The sequence below is a fragment of the Sarcophilus harrisii genome, chromosome 1 (assembly GCF_902635505.1).
Source record: "Sarcophilus harrisii chromosome 1, mSarHar1.11, whole genome shotgun sequence".
Lineage (NCBI taxonomy): Eukaryota > Metazoa > Chordata > Mammalia > Dasyuromorphia > Dasyuridae > Sarcophilus > Sarcophilus harrisii.
Window position 1 is genome coordinate 346,896,561 of NC_045426.1, and position 17,436 is coordinate 346,913,996.

Here is a 17,436-nt window from a genome sequence, read left to right on the forward strand (position 1 = left end):
AACAGGCAGATCTGCTACTGTAATGGGGCTATTTGGGTCAATCAGTATCCATACTTATTGAAATGGACTGAATATTTTGCTTGATCAGGAATTCAGAATCAAATCATAGAATCATAACTTCCTAGAATTGGAGGAAATTGTAGAAGCTATTTTGTCTAGTTTTCCTCACCTCAACATAATGTTAGAACTTCCTTGTTGGTATTTCTGATTTATGGTTGGTTGGGATCTATTAGGACACTTTCTAGGTTGATCATTCCTTTAATAGACAACTGATTCCATTATTGAATAGCTCAAGTTACAATTTATTTTCAGCATGCTGCCCAATTTCCATTAGGTCCTAGTTATAATGATAAGGTGTCTTTTCTTACCCAAAATAACTATTAACTTTTTTCCCCCAGTGTACTGTTTCCTGTGGTGGAGGAGTGAGGATTCGAAATGTCACTTGTGCCAAGAACAATGATGAACCATGTGACTTTACAAAGAAACCCAATAGCCGAGCCCTGTGTGGTCTACAACAGTGTCCTTCTGGCCGGCAACTACTGATCCCTCCTCTGAAACCCAAGAAAGGACCAATTCCCAATAGGAGAACTCTTCCCAAACCTAAATCAACTCCCTCAAGACCTCCCCCTATGCCTAGTTCCACAGTTCTGACTACACCCATGATTTCTGAAACTGTGAACATGAGCACTACAACAACTATTAGCCCAAGTCCTGCTATGTCCTCTGAAGATCAAGACCCAACAGGAGGAAAATTGCAAAATAATTCAATCTCCTCTGAGCTAGATCCTCCTGTTTCCATTGTTCCTACTGAAAACACATCACAGCCAAATCCTACTACTGGTTCTATAAGTACCCAGACAAGCAACAGAATTACAACTAGCAAAGGGAACATTTCCCATTCAAAAATGACATCCACCTCTAAAGTGGATTTTGTGGTCAAAACAGATGTTACTCCTGTGTTACCATTCACCATAAGCCCAGTGACTTTGCAAGTAACTCCCATTTTTGATCATTTGACGGAGGAGCCAGAAATAGAAATCCACAGTGGCTCAGGAGAAGACAGTGAACAGCATATAGACAAAACTACTGATACTCCTGTAATGTGGACCAAGAGCAAAAGCCTCACAAGCCAGTTTCCATCTTTAGATGAAATAAGTATGCCCCCCCAGCCCCAACCAACACCATACCTCAGTGATCTTACCACAGGGTATTCATTCAGCACAACAGCAGATGGGTTATTGTCTTCAACAAGGATCAGTCAACAGTCTACTACTCTTGAGTATGGCACACTGGATGTCAATGCAATTGTCACCAAAAAACCTTCCCTCCTGCAGCTACAACCACTGCAGAAAATTGAACCGATGCCACATAAAAAGCTATTAACTCACATGCAAACAGAATCTATGAGCAACAAAACTGTATCACAAGGCCTTGAATCTGATCTGACTGAGGAGGATGCAAAGAATCTAATTGCTGAGGGGTTTTTACTGAATGCTTCCAATTATAATCACCTCAAAGTGCCTAGTCCAACACAAAGCATTGCCTACTGGATTGTGGGTAACTGGAGTGAGGTAAGAAGAGTTATCTAGCTCATTAGCTAAAAGAATCATAGGACAACAACTGGAAGGGACCTTCTTGTCCTTTGAGTCTAGCTTCTTCATTTTACAAATGAGGAAACTAAAGTTAAATGCCTATGGAAGTCACTCAGATTCCCTTGTCACACAAAATATTAATAGTCATGTAGTAAGCACCACAGATTGGCTTTGAATTTAGGTTCTCTGACACTGGAGCCAGTACTTTCCATCATATCCCTTAAATAGATTTCATAATGTGTGGAAAATAGCCAGAAGCTTAATATTCTAAGTAATCTGACTCCAGATCCAGTATTCTTTCCATGCTATTCCATTTTCACTCTATTTTTCATTTCCATAATTGCATTACTAGTGTTTGGTAAGTGGCGGTTAGAGACTGATTTGAGTATATTTATCAAGAAAATATAGACAGACAGCTAGCATTAGTGGTGATAGTTCACCGAGTAGAGAGAACAGCAGTTGATGTTTACTAGGGTATGTTTGAAAGCCCTTGTTACACATTTCTATCTTTGTAAAAGAAACAGAATAAAGGAAATGTAGATAGAGGAGGAGAAGGTGCTCCTCACCATGCAAAGGTTAGTAAGCTCTAACCGAAGATTGCAAAATCAGTTTCTGTCTTTTAGAAAGAACATATCTAAATCATGAGTTTCTGGGTTCATTCTAGCTGTATTCTAGGAAGATATTGCCTTGTGACTCAAGGAATGGAGGAAATAAGACAGAGCATAGCAGTAATATGACAAGTGCTTTATACATAGTGAATAACATATATGCTACTGAGTGAATGGATGAACCATTAAAATATAGAATCATAGAATTTAATAAATTCATATCATTTCAGAAAAGGAAGTAAATTTAGAGATGTTCTTGTCCAACTATGTCTCTCATTTTTCAAGTGATAAAACTGAAGCAACAATGAAAGCCTCAGAGATTTATCTTGGACCCTATGTGATTGCACATTTTTATCAATGAGGCATAGGTGGTAAGTCCTGTCAAATTTCATCAGCTTGGAGAGATAGCTAAATGCTGGATACAGAGTTTGGATCTTAGTATATTAGGATCACGGATAAATTAAGCTAAGTAAGTGGCAATTTAATAGGACTAATGTAAAATCCTACACTTCAGGTTCAAAAAATCAGTTTCCCAAATTCAGGATGTGTGAAATGTCACTAAATAAGTTTCTGTAAAAGATCCTCGGACTTTAGGAGACCAAAACATCATTCTGAAGCAATAGTTAAATATGGCAGCTGAGAAATTCAATGCCACCCTAGACAGTATTAAGAGAATCTTGAAGTTCACAATAAGGGACATCTTATCAGTAAAATACTTGAGACAAGGTGGTAGAGTGGAAAGACTGATAGATTTGTCATCAGAGGATCTTAGATTAAACCACCCCCTAAGTATTTACTAATATTTTGATATTGGATAAGCTTTGCTGGACCTCTCTTTATTTTTAAAATCTTCATGATTTAAAAGCTCCAAAATTGTGATCCCATGCCCCTTGATCTGCTATTCTCTTTCCCAGAGAATTGTCTGTAATTCTGGGCACTGTTTTTTGACATATAGATGAGTTGATGTGTCTAGAATAGGGTGAAAGATGTTTAGAACACTGGTTCACATACTGAAGCAACATAGGATGTTTCAGCTTACAGAAGAGATAAAGGAACATTATAGATGCCTTCAAATTTGATAAGGCTGTCATACTCAGAAATAAAACTAGATTGAACTCTTTTGGCTTGGTTCCAATTAGGAACAATGAAAAGTCACAGTGAATTAGCCTTAGGTTTGAAGATGAGATTTCTTAACCATTAGAGCTATCCAAAAGTGGAATGGACTGCTTCCAGGTATGTTAGGTTTCTCTTATTGAAGGTCTTTAATCATAGATTGGAAGGCAATTTGTTAGGGATGTTATAGTAGGGATTGCTGTTCAGAAACAAGTTAGATTGGATAATTCTGAGTCCCCTTCCATAACCTAACTTGGTATTCAAATGAATGATTGATCTTGAAGGAATTAGGACACTTCAAGAAATGTTAACTGATGTTCAATGATAATAATCCAAGAAACTATATCAAAACCTACCTGTTATCCTTAATGACTATTTTGAGTTCTAGGTGTCATAGAGGCTAAAGGATCAGACCTAAAGTTAGGAAGACCTAAGTTTAAATCTTGCCAAAAGCTTTTGTTAACTATTTGATCCTGGATTAGTAATTTAACTTCATTTTTCTCATTTGTGAAGTGGGTATAATGATGGTATCTATCTCATAAGACTATTGTGAAGATTAAATGAGATTTTATATATATATATATATATATATATATAATACTTTGTAAACTTAAATGTGTCATATATATGTTAACTATTATCATTGTTATCTTTATTAAATAGCTTACAATTATTGGGACAGAAAAATATGGATTCTGTCTTTTGTTATTCTTTTGATTGTGACAAGATTTTAGCAGTTGGGCTGGATCTAGGAGGCATTGCTCACTATAGGAACTCTGGCTGTAGAATGAAAATTGTCTCAGATTTCACAGCCTGTCACAACTGCAAAAGTTTCCAAAAGATGCAAGGGCTAGTAAGATTTTATCCCTCCTCAATTTATTCACTCTCAGGCAATTATGTAATTAGTAAAAGAGAGAAAAATGACAGGAAAAATCACGACCATTCAACTGGCAAATTCCAATTTAGAATTTGTTATTGTTGGCTGTTAGTCATAGGGGATTCTGCCCACATCTGAGACAATCACCTCAAGCCATCCAGGTAAACACAACCATACTGTGGTCATGGGGCAAGGTTGTGTGGAATGAATAGTCCATGACCTTGCAAATGCTTCTCACTATTATGTTTATGCAGCTCTCAACACCAGTTCCATTTCTGAAAATGCCAACATCTTTTCCTTGACCTGACAAATCAGCTGGTGCAGGTCACCAACCATATCAATGACTTTGTCTTCCATTTAAATTTCCATTTTTCTTGTCAGTTTTTGGCAGAAATGTTGGGTAGGGATTATTCATCCTTTCTTCTTTTCTTCATTATATCAACATAATGGGGAGAACTCCTCCCATCTGCCCCCAATTTATCCCAAATTTAATACGAAAGATATTTGGCAAGATCCTATTTGCTGTTAATTACATTCTAAGTCTTTCCTCCTGGCATCCTTGCTTATTGACTGTTTCTTTTCAGATAATACCTAAATCAAGACTATTAAGAGGAATTGATTGAACATATTTCTTCATGCCCACTAGCATGGATAAGATTCAGAGCCCTAGAGATAGTAATGAATTTGTTTTCAGTATAAATGTGGCACTAGAAAGGGAAGTGTAGAAACAGGACAGTAGATGGACAACAGTGTGGAAATTGTCAATGAATTTAAAGCTACTATCTTTGCCCTGATTCCAGATAGCTCTGGGAAAAACTTTGTATTTCTCTGTGCCTTTATAGCAGGGTTTCATGATAGATTATCTATGTGACCTTGAACTAGCCATTGAATCTCTTTGTGCTTCAGTTTTCTCAACTAGAAAATGAAGGGATAAAACATTTGAAATATATGATGAACTTCTTGACTTAAGGATTCTTTGTGACCCCCAAAACGTGGTGTAAAAACATAAGAAATAGCTTACTTTATGGTATCCATTGTATTTCAAAGAGTTCCACATAAAATCCAGGAATGGATAGATCCTTTTATTTACAGAATCACAGAATGTGAAAAGTAGAAGAAACCTCAGAGATGATGTAGGGCAACACCCTCATTTTACCATATCATACCAGACTCTTCTGTCCTCCCACTATCTCCCAATGTTTATCCAAGCTCATATTCATTGCTTTCATGACAGTATCTTCTCATCTCATCCTCTGCTGTTCCTTTATCCTCTTGCCTTCAATCTTTCCCAACATGTTATGAGTTCCATCTTCTCATTATGTGACCAAAGCAATTAAGCTTCAGTGTTAGTATTTGACCTTCAGGTTATTGACTGAATTAATTTCTTTAAGTACTGACTGATTTTTTTATATGATAATTATTTCCTGATAACCTTTCCTTTCCTTATTAAGTTCACTCTTTGAACACAGCAAAACAGTCAAGCCAGACCATCTAAGAAAGCAATTTTATCTAATAGTCTGTGCACCATTTCACTCCATAGCTCTCTCCCTCTCACTGGAGAGAAGAAGCAAGTGTTTCATCCTCTGTTTCTTGGGATAAGATTAGTCACCATTTGAATCCAGCAGTTTCAATGTTGTGGTTATATGTATCTTGCTCCATCAATCCTTTCTTTTGTTCTCCTACAGTGTTCCACCACCTGTGGCTTGGGTGCTCTTTGGAGACACGTGGAATGCAGCACTCAGATTGACTCTGACTGTGAGTCCATTCAGAAACCTGATCCTGCCAAGAGATGTCACCTGCGCCCCTGTGCAGGATGGAAAGTGGGCACCTGGAGCAAGGTATTTAAAGCTCAGTTTTGTGCTTGAGGAATGACTCCCTAAAGATTCACAAGAAAATAAAATACACACATTACAAAAAGCCTTCCTTCCTTCCTTTCAGAAAAAGAGTCTCAACTAAGGGGATAATTGTGAATTGAGAGAAAAGAACATTTTGTTCTGAAGTTAGAAAGAACAAGATATAGAAGTTGATTGGACACATGGAGTGAGAGATGGCATTATGAAACTATGTGAACTGAATAACAGGGAAGATGGTGGTGTCCTCAATAATAATAAGGAAGTTTCAAAAGAGTTTATGGTTTAGAAGGAAAGATAATAAGTTCTTTTTTGAACATTTTGAGTTTGAGATACTTAGAGGGCATTCAATTTGAGATAGATGTCTGAAAGATAGTTGGTAATGCTTAAAAGAAACACAAGAACCAGATATATAGGCCTGGGAATCAGTCAGGGAAATGAGAAATGGCCTCATGGAAACTGATAATATTACCTAAGTGAAAGAAAAGGGGAAAAAAAGATAAGATATTTCAGTAAATAGTCTTAAAGAACACTAATGGTTTGTGAACATGGATAAAGAAATATTAAAGGAGTCTAAGAGAGAGAGCTCAGATAGAGAACTAAGAGAAAGACTTGTCATGAAAACCTTGGAGAGTATAGATGAAAAAGTGATTAATAGTTTGAATTGCTGCAGAGAAGTTGAGAAGAGGAAGGACTGAGAAAAAAGTATTAAATCTGGCAATTAAGAGAACACTGGTAACTTTGAGGAGAGCAGTTTCAGTTGAATAATGACACTAGAAGCCAGATTATAGAGGGTCAAGTAGATATGTAGAAGGGAGCAACTGAAGGTGATCATGGTTTTCTCAAGGAGCTTTTTTTCTCATAAGAAGAGGAAAGATATAGGACTGTAGTTAGCAGGGATGATCTAGAGATTGACATGATAATTCTCAGATGTCAGTCACCTGAGATGATAACGTATATGAAGGGATGATGGTGGAGGTGGAAAGGACGGGCATACTTAGATGTCAGCAATGATGGAAAAGTACCTAATGTTATAGGAAGCAGATAAGGAATAGAGAATATCTGGAGAAAGGATATCTGCCCTTTGATTTATGAGCAGGATCCTTATTGGGAAAGAATTTCATGTTGCAAGAAAATGACTGGCAATTAGATAAACAGATACTTACCACCTCTGTCTCACTAGGCACAACCATAGACATAAATATAGACCTTTTTCCCATCTTGGTATCCGTTTTCCCAAGGGATATAATTATCTGGATGAAGGGGGAAATGGAGTGTCTAGAAAAGTTTGAAAGGAAGTGAAATTTGTCTTTGGCATCCCATTTTCTCCCTTTTAATACATTTCTATCACCTGCTCCTTCTACTATTCAGAGACCCGGTATCATCATCTTGCCTTTTGTATATCCAAAATCCCCACAATGATATTTGACTTTCCTTCCTATTTATAGAGATGCATGTGCAAAGATTTCTTCTCTCTTCCTTATGAATAAAAGCTTCCATTCTCTCAGAGAATTGATGCTAGGTATCCTAGATCTTAGCAAATGTTAATATTTCATGATAGTTTTGTGGAAAAGAGAGAGATGTGGGCCAGTTAATTGTACAATTTTGTGGATTCAGAAATGGTGAATGGATGTACACAAAAAGTAATTAATGATCTTATATCAGCTATTAGAAGATAGAAAGCCCTGAAATCCACTCTGAGTTCTATGCTATTTAATTTTTTAAATGATTTGAATAAAGATAGATAATACATTTTCAAATTTGTAGATAAAGATGAAAAAGCCAAAGATGGGAAGAATAGTTAACATACTGAAGAAGAGAGTCAAGATCTTAAACTAGAGCATTTAGCTGAATCTAATCATTTGGAATGTAATAGGAATAAGTATAATATCTTATATGTGGGTTCAAAAATTTGCTTTATAAATTTAACATGGAAAAAAACATAGCAGATGACAGTTTGAAAAAAAGATCTTTTTAAAAGCAAACAGTAAGCTTAATGTGAACTAACAATTTAATATGGCAATCAAGGATGCTAATGTAACCTTAGATAGTGTTCAGAGATGCCCAGTGTTCACACATAAGGAATGGATAGGCTCTCTATACTCTTCTCTGTCCACACAATGATTGGTGTGTTACGTTTAATTCTGGGCTTTCTATTTTAGGAAAGGCATTGGAAAGATGGAAAGAATAAAAAAGATAGTGCCAACGCCAACCAAGTAGTTGTCTTGCCTATTGTTAGTGTTCAATTCATTTTAGTCATGTCCAACTCTTCATAAGCCCATTTGGGGTTTTATTGGCAAAGATACTAGAGAGGTTTACAATTTCCTTCCCCAACTCATTTTACAGATAAGGAAACTGAGACCAACAGAGTTAAATGACTTGCCCAGGGTCACAAAGCTACTAAATATCTGAGACTGGATTTAAACTTGGGTATTTCTAAAACCAAGTCTAGTGTTCTATCTACTACATCACCTAGCTTTCCTTGCTTGTTCACTGATGGATAAATTAAAATGTTGTGGAATCTGGAGTTCACGCCTTTTAAGGATCAATGTAAGGACTGAGACAAACTTAAATACAACATCTGTCTTTAGGGATCTGAGTATTGTTACCATTGAAGAGGGACCAGATTCATGTTTTTTCATTCTTGGAAGGAAGAATTAAGGCCAATTGGTGCAATTTCCAAAGGTGCACAAATGTTTCATTTAAGAAAGCTTCCTAACAGCTATGGCTAACTAAAAATAAAATGAGTTTTCTACCGAAGTCTGAGTTTCAGCCCTCTCTGGATAATTTGTAGAAAGACTGAATAGGTCAGGTATGATGTAGAAAGGTATAATATAGAGGGAGAATTCTTATTCTGGTAGTTTTTTGGAACAGTTGACCTTTGATTCCTTCCATTCTATGTTAGAAGGAAAGAAATTTGGTTACATAAATTATGATTTAAAAAATATGACCTTTTCATTTATTTGTCATGAAGACTTAACTTTCAAAGAAATATGCTCACTAACCCAGATTAATTTTTAATTTGTGAAATCTGTCAAATAGTAAAACTTATAATTTCAATGAATATCTAAGACATTTGGGACCCAAGCACGGAAGCTGGTAAATTGAATATCTAATATCTCTATTTATGGACCCTATATCATTTAGCAGAAGTTCTTATTCTGAGAAGAGATCAATAAGCTTCACCAGAATTCACCAAAGAAGTTCACAGCATAAACAAAAATAGTTAAGAATCCCCTGCTTTAAAGGGTACTCTGAATGGGTACTTACCATGTTTATCTCCTCTTTCCCTTCTTCCCATGGGTAACTAGTAACATTCATGTTTATCCCAGGTCTTTTCTTGGTTCTCCCTGTTCTTCTAGTCTTCCTAGATTGGTCTTTGCCTAACTATAAGCTATGTTTATATATAGCAAAACTGTCTCTGACTAGATAGAGGAAAAATTTAAAACTTTGGTTCTATTCAAGGTAGGACAAACCTGACTAAGAGTTTTGACTCAAGAGTTCCATTGATACCTGCTTTATTGAGATATCCCTGGGCCACTAACTAAACTCTTCACTTGTGCTCAGTTGCATTCTCATTCTCTCTGTCCCCCTGTCTGTCTCTTTATCTCTGTCTTTCTGTCTTTTTCTGTCTCTGTCTGTCTCTGTCTCTCTCTCTTATACACACACACACACACACACACACACACACACACACACACTCACACCCTCCCAATAAACTTGCATAATGCAGCAAAACAAATACACTGTTCATGTCCCAAAATATATGCTTTTTCTGGATTTTAAATTCATCACCTTTCTAGCAGAAGGTGGGCGATGTGATTCATCTTTAGCCCACTAAATTCATGGCTTATCATTATATTAATCAGAGTTCTAAAGTCTTTTGAAATTATTTTTCTCTATAATGTTGTTTTCATTATGTAAATTGTTCTCTTACTTCTGTTCTCCTATTCAACACATATTATTTATTCCTCTACCATTTCCTCCAATAGGAAATTTTTCCTCAATACCAAAGCATCATTGGATACTTAAAACAAAAGTTTGAGAACCATTTATTGAAAATAGAGAAGGAAAGAGTAGGGATAGTGACTAAATAATATAATCTAAATGTACTTAGAGTAATGACCATTATGACCATTTGTCATTCACAATATTATTGACTTTGGATCTCAAATGAGATAGACAGCTGTCAGGACTGATTTTTATCCTCCCATACTGCCCTCCACTTTTACCTTATCTTAGTATATGACTTTAAGTTTTTAAGACTAGTGTTTCTGTGTGACAATGATGTCGAAATATAATAATAAGCTAAACATCTTTTCTGGCTATTGGTATAGATTTAATGTCTTGGGCACTTTTTTAACTCTAAGAAATCAGCTTGAATACAGAAAAATGATTTCATAGATCATAAAAACGCCAGGAAGAGAGAACTGTGATTTCATTTCAGTCTCACCACTGGCTCCAACCAGCCAGTGGCATTTGTCATTTTAACTTGATTTGGTTTGGAAATTATATCAGTTGAGTAACTGCACTGCAGTAGCTGGAAAATTATTGGGCCTGGTCAGTAACAATGATTACATTGTCAACCTTTTTCATTAGTTCAGTCCCTGTCCTCTGTCTGATTCATGTCCCCTTTCATTAGGAAGTGCATAGATTTTATTTTTAAAAAGACACTTATTTGAGCACTGTAGAGATGAACTTAGGCAATTGGCATTCAGCACACAAAGGCAAAACAGTATTAGGAGTGGAGTGATTTAATATGTCATCACTTCCCTCTTACTAACTCAATCTTAGAGCTTTTGAGAATGTAATAGAGTAAAATAACCAGGGAGCATCTTAGTCAATTACTTTATTTAGTATATTAATATTTCATTTCTTTGTAAATAAACATATTCTTTCTCAAAAAAAAGGCTAATTTTAAAAATAAATTTATGAAGAGACCATGGCAACAAGTACCAAAAGTCAGAAGACCCCTTAGTCTATGAAAGTCTTGAAAATTTATTAAAAAAAAGAATTCTCACTTTTTTTTGCACTATTATATTTGCCTGGAGTCTGTTTATGTGGAAGTCATTACTACACTTCCTCGTTTGTTTTGATGCTAATTTTAAATTGGCAGTTTTCTTTTAGAGGTGCTCACTGCACTACAGGAAAATAGGAGTCTTATAGTGTGTTTTTTGAGCTATTGGATCAAGGATGATCTTTCTTTCCTTTTTTTCCCCAGTGAGAAAACAAACACACTTTATAGAAGGTGAGAAATAGCCATCTGTCCCATGCCTACTTTCTTACTGTCTTCCCTAGTTATATGTTAAGAGGTTGTTGTTGTTGTTTGTTCATCTTTCTCCAAGAAGACCATAACATCAGGGAGGTGACGCCTTGTCATTTGAGTGAATTGGATTTAAATGAGGAAGGCTGTGCAAGGTCATCTACCTCACTTTCCCCTCCAGAACCATCTATGTCTTGACTGGACTTGAAAGCTAGAATACTTGTGGAGTATTTCTCCAGTACATCAGAGAAAGAAGGGAAGTGAAATATTTCAGTATCACTTCTTAGGATTCTAAATTCAAAGTTTGAAGAGATCTTAAAGATTGTCTAATTCAACCCAGTCTGTTCCCCATTTTACAGAGGCTAAATGACTATCCCAAGTTCAGCCAAGTAAGATGCAGCATAGCTGGAATTTGGACCTCCATTTTTCTGACTACAGATCCAATATTCTTTCCATTGAACCTATTCATTCAGTGACCAAAGGAAGAAGAAATCTTTTGGTGAAATGACAGAGTGAAATGGCCTAGGGGCCAAGAACACAGAACCAAAATGATAAAGTATTAATATGGTAGCAGCCGGGGGCATGCCCTTGGTAAGAGTACATCTTCCTTAATTAAAAAGTATAGTAACCCAATTATCATTGACAGGGGGCATGAAGGATATGAATTAGCAGCTACTGTTCAGTGTATGAAAGATATTATCCGAGTTGCCTTTGGGTGAATGAAGACTTTTGCGAGCTGAGAGAGCTATGGTTTCTAGAAGATTTTGAAAATCTGGGTAGTTTAGAGGTCATATCCAAATACCACTGTTCAAAAAGGTACCATAAGTCTAGGAAAGCAGATGGATAACATTCAAAGTCAAGGAGAGATAGCATACAATTGAAAGAACATTGAAATTGTAGTCAGAAGAACAAGTTTTAAGTCCTGGTTCTGGCTCCCTTATGTCCTTAGGCAAATGTCTGAATTCTCAGTTTTTCTCTTCTATAAGAGGAGGTTATTGTATTTAATCACTTCCAAAATGCCCTGGACTCTAAAATTTTACAAATTTCACACTAAAGAATCAATAAGACCAGCATTAGCAAATAATTGCCAACTTTTGAATCTAGGACAAAGGCTATTTGCCCTGTCCTGTATTCTTTTACCTTCTGGGTGTGGATAGTCTTGGACCCACAAGTTCAGGTGTTTAGCAGAAGGTGGTCATAGATCTTTTAAATATTAAAGCCAGAGAAAGGTAAATGGGCAGATGAATCCTTTCTTTTGTTATAATAGGGATAGTATTGGCAAAATGATCTTTTCTATGTTCAATCTATGTAAGATTATGGTGATGATACAGAGGGAGGGGAGGAACAAGCATTTATATGGCTTTGTGCCATACTCTATCAGGTCTGTTTTTAACACAAAGCAGGAAGGAGGTTTTTTTGGTTTTTTTGTTTTGCTAAAGCAATTGGGGTTAAATGACTTGCCCAGGATCACACAGCTAGGTAGAGTTAAGTGTCTGAGACCAGATTTGAACTCAGGTCCTCCTGACTTCAGGGATGATACTCTATCCACTGCACCACCTAGCTGCCCCATGGAATGAGATCTTTTTAGGTAGGGGAGTGGTCCCTGGAAAGGTTGAGGTAGGGTGGGGGGAAGCCCTTCATAAGAGAGAGTTTAAAAAAAAAGTCTTCATGGCTATAGGTAAGATGGAGTGATCTACCTCCCTTCCCTAAAGGAAATGAAAGGGGGAATTGTAGGTTGATATGTTTCAGGTGTTCATGTCTCAGGGTAGAAATGGTGTGGTCCAGCTTCCTGAAAATGGTTACTTGGACTCTAATGAAGTAAAGAAAAAATAAGGATTTCAAAACTTATTTTAAGTTATCTTAAGACAAAGAAGAAAAGAAAATGTAGATTATTTTATTATTCATAATTGTTAACCTCCATAATAATGAGGGAAATGTGAAACTAGATTTCACATATAAAATACTTAACTGAACTTGAGGTGACTATTGATGTATACATACCTATGCTAAAAAGAATTAGGGCAGGAAGGTCAGCAGGGAAAGTCATTTTGTAACAAAGTCAAAAGTAGACCAAAACCTTAAATTTATGGAGACTTCCATTTGCTTTGTTTCAAGTTCACTTTCAGTTTCATGGCTGGCCCCATATGATGGGCTGACAAGCACTAAAATTTGACACATTTTCTCGGTATGCATATTGTCTATATTAGGAGATAAAAAGTGTTGCTCTAATTTGGAACTATGTTCAAAAAGTTATCAAACTGTGCATACTCTTTGATCTAGCAGTGTTTCTACTGGGCCTGTATTCCAAAGAGATCTTAAAGGAGGGAAAGGGAATCACGTGTGCAAAAATGTTTGTGGCAGCCCTTTCTGTAGTGGCAAGAAACTGGAAACTGAGTGGATGCCCATAAATTGGAGAATGATGGAATAAATTATGGTATATGAATGTTATAGAATATTATTGTTCTGTAAGAAATGACCAACAGGATGAGTTTAGGGAGGCCTGGAGAGACTTACATGAATTGATGCTAAATGAAATGAGCAGAATCAGGAGATCATTATACACAGCAACAACAATACTATACAATGATCAATTCTGAAAGAAGTGGCTCTCTTCAACAATGAGATGATTCAAACAAGTTCCAATTATCCAATTATGAAGAGAATCGGCTACACCCAGAGAGAAACCTATGGGAAATGAATGTGGACAACAACATAGCATTTCCACTCTTTCTGTTGTTCTTTGCTTGCATTTTACTTTGCTTCTCTTTTTTTCTTGTGGCATGATAATTGTATAAATATGTATACACACGTTGAATTTAACATATTTCTACCATGTTTAACATATACTGGACTATTTGCCATCTAGGGGAGGGCATGGGGGAAGGGGGAAGGAAAGTGGAACGCAGGATTTTGCAAGGGCTAATGTTGAAGAATTGTCCATGTATATGTTTTGAAAAATAAGCTTTAATAAAAAAAAATGTTGCTCTGATCTCACTTTGTGTTCTTTTCAAAGGGACTAAAGTAATTTTATTTAAGACTAAGTTATTCTTTCTTCCTAAAAGTAAATGTTGTTATTTAACTATGAGCAAGGAGGAGCTGTCCAATAGCCTCATGAACAGCTTGCTGTTTAAGAAGATACTGCCCATGAAACAAGTGGGCTAAGACTATCCAGCACTTATTCTCTTTGCTCTTGCTTCCCTCCAGTGCTCCCGGGATTGCGGTGGAGGCATCAAGGCCCGGGAGGTTCGATGTGTGAATAGCCATGACCACCGAAACCTGAGGCCATTTCACTGTCAATTACTTGAAAATAAGCCCCAGTTGAGCACCACTTGTAACATGGAGCCCTGCCAAGAATGGAAAACAGAGCCCTGGAGCCAGGTACAATGGGTGACCACAGCCTCTTAGAAACTGCAGGGAGATGTTAATAGCTCTGTTTGAACCTCAAATTCAAGAAAGACACATAGCTAGACTTTGGATCATAGATACAGAGCTATAAGGGACTTTGTAGAATACCTAGTCCAGCCCTCTTCCTAATTTTACAAGTGTAGAAACTGGGGCTTCGGTAGGTTAAATAATTTGTCCTTTTTCTCACTGAAATAGAACCCAGATTCACTGACTCCAGTAGTCATAGTACACTATATCCCTTATGATAACATGCCCTTTATGGGAAAAGTTAAAATGGATCTGAATTTATATGTGTGCTTAGAATGAGTATGCATATGCAACAGCATTTACTTGTTATTATGGATAATAAGAAGATTGAATGCTTGATTAGGGCTTAACCAAATGTGTCTTGGGTACCATGCTAGGCACTAGGATACACATGTTCACTTGTTGCAGTCTTGCCTGACTTTTAATTACTCCATTCGGGGTTTTCTTGGCAAAGGTACTGGAATGGTTTGCCATTTCTATCTCCACGTCATTTTACAGATGAGGAAATTGAAGCAAACTGGGTGAAATGACTTGCCCCAGTGTCACACAGCTAGTAGGTGTCTAAGGCCATACTTGAACTTAAAAAGTTGAGTCTTCCTGACTCCAAGCTCACATTCTGTACATCAGGGCACTACTTAGCTGCCCAAGGTAGACATATAATCATGAAAAAGCTGTTTTCCTTAAGGAGCTTGTGTTCTATAAATGACAGACACTGGTGGCCAGAGTAAGGAGTTTTGATCTAGTCAATGACAGAGATTGTGAGTGGAACCAAAGGGCAGTAGGATGTTATTACCCTTCTGGTAGCAAGGGCAGTATTGATTTGAATATTGCTACCAGGTCAAGAAGTAAAAAGGAGGGAAGGATCATAAGAAATGTATTTGTCCAGGATCAGAACATTGACAAGATACCTACACTGTGTGGACCTGTTATGTTAGTCAAAGATGATATGGTAGTGGAGCAAATTCTAGGGTTGGTTAGATAAAGTGGATTGAGGTGAGATTTTACTCAACCACCAATTAAGACATGTATTTCTGTTGAAGAGATCTGAAATTTGAACCTTGAGGGCCAGGGCCATGAGAAGACTGGAATTGAGGAGCTTCTATTTCCAATAATCCAGTGGAATAACCACAAAGGAATAGTACATAGAAAAAAGGCTAGTAAGAAAGTAAGAAAACAAGGTATCCATTGAAAAGTCTTATCAGAAGAACCAAAATAGGTCTATAATGCTGTTTGTGCCTTGCTTCAGATTTGTTTTCTTATTCAATTGCAGAATTACAGGATTCTTCCAAATCACTTTATCTGCCAAACATCTACAGCCTTCACCCTTTCGTCTTCCCCCTCCTTGTAGGGAGCTATCATGGATCATATCACATGCTTCCTTCACATTGTCCTTGTAAGGACAATTGATATTTGTGCTAAATGGTTTGTTTTGATTTTCATTCTGACTAAGTGCATCACGGATCATTGTCCTTTAAAAATGATTGCAACCACTTTGCTAATGATCAAGGCATGATTTGGTCCTTGTTCTCTTTCCTAAGAAGCATCCTTAGTGACAGAACTATTGTTCTCTGTAGCTAGGTGTGATGATCTGTTCTAAACATTCTAGGTTTCTGGGTTATTTAGTGGGGTTTTTTTTGGAGGGGTTAATTATCTTTGTGCAAAATGATCTTCCCACTAAATCATCATTTTGATTAAACTCAAATGGCTCTCTATCATTTCTATGATCAAATACAAAATATTCTATTTGGTGTTCAAAATTTTTCATAACCTGAACCTCTCCTCAGCTTTTCCAATATTTTTATACCTCACTCTGCTTCCCCACACACTCGGTATTCTGAAGTTCAGTGCCCATGGTCTTTTGGCTCTTTGTCACACAAGATAATCCATTTCCTGACTTCTTCACTATTTCCCATGCCTAGAATTCTCTCCTGACTTCCTTCAAGTCCCAACTAAAATCCCATCTGGTAAAAATAAAAAAACACAAAAGCACAAAAAACAAACCAAAAAACCCTTTCCTGATCCTCCCTAATGATTGTGTCTTCTTTTTGTTAATTACTTCCAATTTATCCTGTAAATAGCTCATTTGTAGGTTGTTTGCCTATTGTCTCTCTTTAGATTGTGAGCTCCTTGAGAGCAAGGATTCTGTTTTTCCCATGTTTTATATTGCCAGCATTTAGCATAATGCCTCATTCATAGCAGATACATAATAAATGGTCCTTGACTTACTGACTACAATATTTATCTCATAGGGTTATTGTGAGGCACAAAAACATAAGAAAAACATTTTATAACTCAAAGTATTTTATAAATAGTGTTGTATAAATAAGAATAACTGTTAGCTATTCCTATATTGCTAGCAGCCTTATTCATTCATCCATATAGTCATATGATCATAGGCCCATTTCCTTTTCTGATCATAACTTTCCTTGGTGATATTTTTAGATCATCTCTTTTAAGCCTCCTTAGATCCACCATATGTCTTATTCCATTGAGTCACATGAAATTTTTGTTCTTTAGATTGTACTGTATTATGATTCAAAATCAGAAAACACTTCCAGGTCACATGAGTAACAAGATGACAGACTAGACATTTTCTTTGATCCCTATGAGCTTTCAGACCTTTCCAGGACAGAAGTTATACAGTAAAGATGCAGCAAGTTCTGCTGTCTCCATGTTCTAGAACATACAGAATCATTGCCTC

General features: G+C 36.6%; 1 protein-coding gene across 1 annotated transcript in view; it reads left to right on the forward strand.

Annotated features, from left to right (window-relative positions):
- The window catches only part of ADAMTS12 (ADAM metallopeptidase with thrombospondin type 1 motif 12), a 467,290-nt gene that overhangs the window by 413,777 nt on the left and 36,077 nt on the right, over nt 1-17,436 (forward strand). Inside the window, exons 19-21 of the mRNA XM_031945878.1 lie at nt 399-1,571; nt 5,876-6,028; nt 14,508-14,681. Coding sequence (XP_031801738.1) covers nt 399-1,571; nt 5,876-6,028; nt 14,508-14,681 — 1,500 coding nt within the window. The remainder of the gene's footprint in view (nt 1-398; nt 1,572-5,875; nt 6,029-14,507; nt 14,682-17,436) is intronic.